This window comes from Galeopterus variegatus, unplaced genomic scaffold (genome assembly GCF_000696425.1).
Source record: "Galeopterus variegatus unplaced genomic scaffold, G_variegatus-3.0.2 Scaffold2435, whole genome shotgun sequence".
NCBI lineage: Eukaryota > Metazoa > Chordata > Mammalia > Dermoptera > Cynocephalidae > Galeopterus > Galeopterus variegatus.
Window position 1 is genome coordinate 81,696 of NW_007728546.1, and position 3,626 is coordinate 85,321.

The 3,626-nt window shown below is 51.0% G+C and overlaps 1 protein-coding gene across 3 annotated transcripts in view; it reads right to left on the bottom strand.

The window, feature by feature from the left end:
- RIMS3 (regulating synaptic membrane exocytosis 3) overlaps positions 1 to 3,626 on the bottom strand; it is a 57,663-nt gene that overhangs the window by 28,732 nt on the left and 25,305 nt on the right. For all 3 annotated transcript variants that reach the window (XR_551143.1, XR_551142.1, XM_008581691.1), the window contains exon 4: positions 2,056 to 2,197. Coding sequence is in view for 1 of the 3 variants with exons in the window: in XM_008581691.1 (XP_008579913.1) it covers positions 2,056 to 2,197 (142 nt within the window). In the remaining 2 variants the exon portion in view is untranslated. The remainder of the gene's footprint in view (positions 1 to 2,055; positions 2,198 to 3,626) is intronic.

The following is a 3,626-nucleotide window of genomic DNA, read 5'->3' on the forward strand; positions in this document are numbered from 1 at the left end:
GGGGGGGGGACATGATGGGGGCTGGGGGCTGGGAATAGTAACAAGAAAAACACAGTAATTGAAAGCTGGCCAGGTGCCGACAGTACACTAAAGGTTCCACATGCATTGTACCATTTAATCCTTACAACCACTCTGTGTGGTAGGAGCTATTATCCAATTCTACAGATGAGAAAACAGAGGCTCCAAGAAGCCTTGTTTGCAAAACTGGGATGATGCTCCACTCAGGGGGTTATGATGAGGATTAGCACAGATGGTGCGGGAAAAATTCCAGAAAAAAATAGTAAACAATAAATGGTAGTTTTGTTGCTAATGCTGTTGTTATGAGCAAGGGAAAAGTGCTACTTTTTCATGTCCTCAAGCCTACATGTTCTGTGTGTGCCTCCACTCAGGGGGTTATGATGAGGATTAGCACAGATGGTGCGGGAAAAATTCCAGAAAAAATAGTAAACAATAAATGGTAGTTTTGTTGCTAATGAGCAAGCGAAAAGTGCTACTTTTCCCTTGTTATGAGCAAGGGAAAAGTGCTACTTTTTCATGTCCTCAAGCCTACATGTTCTGTGTGTGCCCAGCAGAGAAAGGACAGATGAGGCCCAGGTCTGCTCAGGAGCTACAATGGACTGAACAAACTTCTAAGATCTAGAAGGGTTCAGGCTTCTGGATAGAGACACAAAAGGCTGTCCAAGAAAGGATCCTGTTGGATAGTTTGGCCTTGAGTCTTTGTTGGCCAATGACAGGCAGGGAGGGAACAGCAAGCTGTGTACGCTTGTCGGAAAGAGCCTGTGTCTCTCCCTGGCTAGGCTCTGCCTCCATTCCCCACGAAGGGGCTTCAAGGCCCACCCACTTTTATTAGCTGTGGTCAGTAATAGCCTAATATCACATTCTTAGGACAATGGGATCTGAGAAGGTTAAATAAAGAACTTAGACTCTCAAGGTCACAGGATTTTAGGAGGCTGGTATAGAGAGTGTAAAGATTTTGAACAAAGGTTATAGAGTCAAATGGCCTTCATTAAAATCCTGACTCTACTACCACTTATTAGCTGTGACCTTGGGTAAGGTTCCTCATCGTCCTCTTGTGCCTCAGTTTCCCCACTTGTAAAACAGAGATAATGGTAGCACTCACATCCCTTAAGGTTGTTGTCAGTGTTAAATGATCACTATTCCTGGTCTGATCGAAGCTGGTAGAACCCAGTGTAAGAATCACTGACCAGTGGTGCCCAGTGATGCTCTGCACATGGTAACATGCAATAAATGCTCGTGGCTACTCGCACGCATGAAAGTGGTTGTAGCAGTGAGACAAATGATTACTGAACCTAAAATAATGGAGTCACAGAATCCTAAGGCTGGAAATCATAGGGCCTTGATGAAGGAGAACATCTTAGCCATACAACTGTAGTTTCATAGATTTAAAAGAGATCTGAAGAAATATCGAACCCAGTGATTTTCAAATTTTTGACTGTAACCCACTTGTAAGAAAAAGAATTAACATCATGACCCATTACAGACCTATGTGCATCTACACATAAAAAACTGGAACAACAGTTCACAAAGTAATTCATTCTTACTTCTTAGGATCCACCCGAGTTCTCTATTTCTTTTTCTGATGCTGGTTTTGACTCACTAAACCGATTTTACTTCCTGCCCGAGTCACCACAGTTTGAAAAACACAGATCTAGTCCAGTCTCCTTCCCCAAGCTCCAAGCAAGGCTACTGTGAGAACTCCACTCATCTAAGTCATAACAATAGTTTTAGATTTAAAATGATTTTAGGATCACATTTTCCACCCCTCTCCTCTGGAGCAGGGAAGTGTGTAGGTGGTGGGAGGAAGGAGGCAGGGGTCCCTTGCATACAAAAGGAATGAACTTCTCCTGGATCTCTGGGGTATTTTGAGACAGCAAGAGGAAGACCTGGGGCCCAGGCATTGGGTGTCTGGGTGGGGAGGAGGGAGGGAGGAAGGGACATAGAGGACGCAGACAGCTCAGCTGGAAACCAGACTGGGAGACTTTCCCCGCCCTGCCCCTGGCTCTGATTGGAGGACCACGGAGGGGCTGCACGCACGTGCCCTCGGAGCTGTTGCTGTTCGTGCTCCCGTCGGTGGACTCCCGGCTGCCCTGGCGCGTGACACGACTCCGCATCTCCACGGCGATGCCCGTCTCCGTGCTCCGTCGGATGTTGCTGCGCAGCTTCTTGGTGGCCGCTTCTGTAACCCCACCCCAAGCACAGAGAGGAAACAAGGTCAGATCACGATTGAGGCTTCTCTGAGAGCACTGCCAAGGTCACCCTCTGGTGGTGGGAGCAGCAGGACCGACAGGACTCTGATTGGAGGCAGGGCATTGCTGAGCTGACCTCAGAGCTGGTGTGCAGCCTAGAACCTGGCCCTGCTCAGGGCAGAGACACAGACTAAACAGGCTAGTAAGATGGGTGATGGTAGAGTCCCGATGGGGGTGGGGGAGCCACCCACAGAGCCCCAGCCCTGCAGCCTGGGGACCTCGTCCTGGCCAGGCTTCTCTGATGCTCACCTTCCCACTCAATTTCAGCCCTTGCCCCAAAGGTTAAGAGTCCTCCTCTTACCTCTTCTGGAAAGTGTGTCTTCTCTGGGATTTCCAGATTTACTTTCCCTCACAGACCCTATCACACACAGACCTGACAACCCACCTCTCTGATACCTTCACAGGCCCCATAAAACCGCCTGTGAAGCCTGGGAATACTCAAACTTCTGAAGGTGGGTCTGCACACAGAGAGGAATACGTGTGAAGAGCTGGAGAGGCCACGAGGGACGCAAGACTGAGAGAAGGGCTGCTAGAGTGCCCTGAATTGACTTTGGCTTTGAGATAAAGGTCTACAGAGGAACCCCAGAAGCTGTGCAGTGAGAGCCCACCTCTGTACCTCCTGCTCAGAGGCCCACGCTGACCCCCCTCCTCATCCTTGCAGGGAACACGGGCACTGCCCCTCTCCTGGCATCGCACCATCCTGCCTGGGTTTCCATGGCAACCTCCTCAGCATTGCAGTGTGGTCCCTCTAGACACCCTCTCCTCCTGGGGGAGCAGGCAGGGGGGAGTCGGGTTGAGGGTTTGCAGGGACCTCCCCTGCTGAAGCTTGGCTGCCGGAAGAACGTAATGGGGAAGGGAGGTGGCATTGAGACAGGACGTGTACCAAAGGAGCCATTATGTTGTCACTGGTTAGAGGCCCAAGCAAATTAAGAGTGGAGTTGCCCACAGGGATGGGGAGAGGCGAAGGGTGGGGCAAGCGCACAGCCCCTGAAAGCGTGGGGATAGGGGAGCTGTTTCCCCGCAATCCTCTCTCCCACCCACATCCAATGGCAGGCTGGGGAGGGGGTGTTCAAGACCCTGGCCTGGGGAAAGGAGGACTTTATTCCTCCTGATTTGCCCTACTTATCTTTCAGTAAGTCCCCACTCGGGGAGAGAAGGCTGAAAGGGCAAGTATTATTAGCGGATGGGATGGCAGGGCTGAGAATGGGGTGGGAGGATGAGGAGGAATGTCCTGGCCGAGCCCGTGGCACACTCGGGAGAGTGCCGCACTGGGAATACTTTAGTGCTCCCGCCGCGGGTTCGGATCCTATATAGGGATGGCCGGTGAGCTCACTGGCTGAGCGCCGGTGCAGCCGGTCA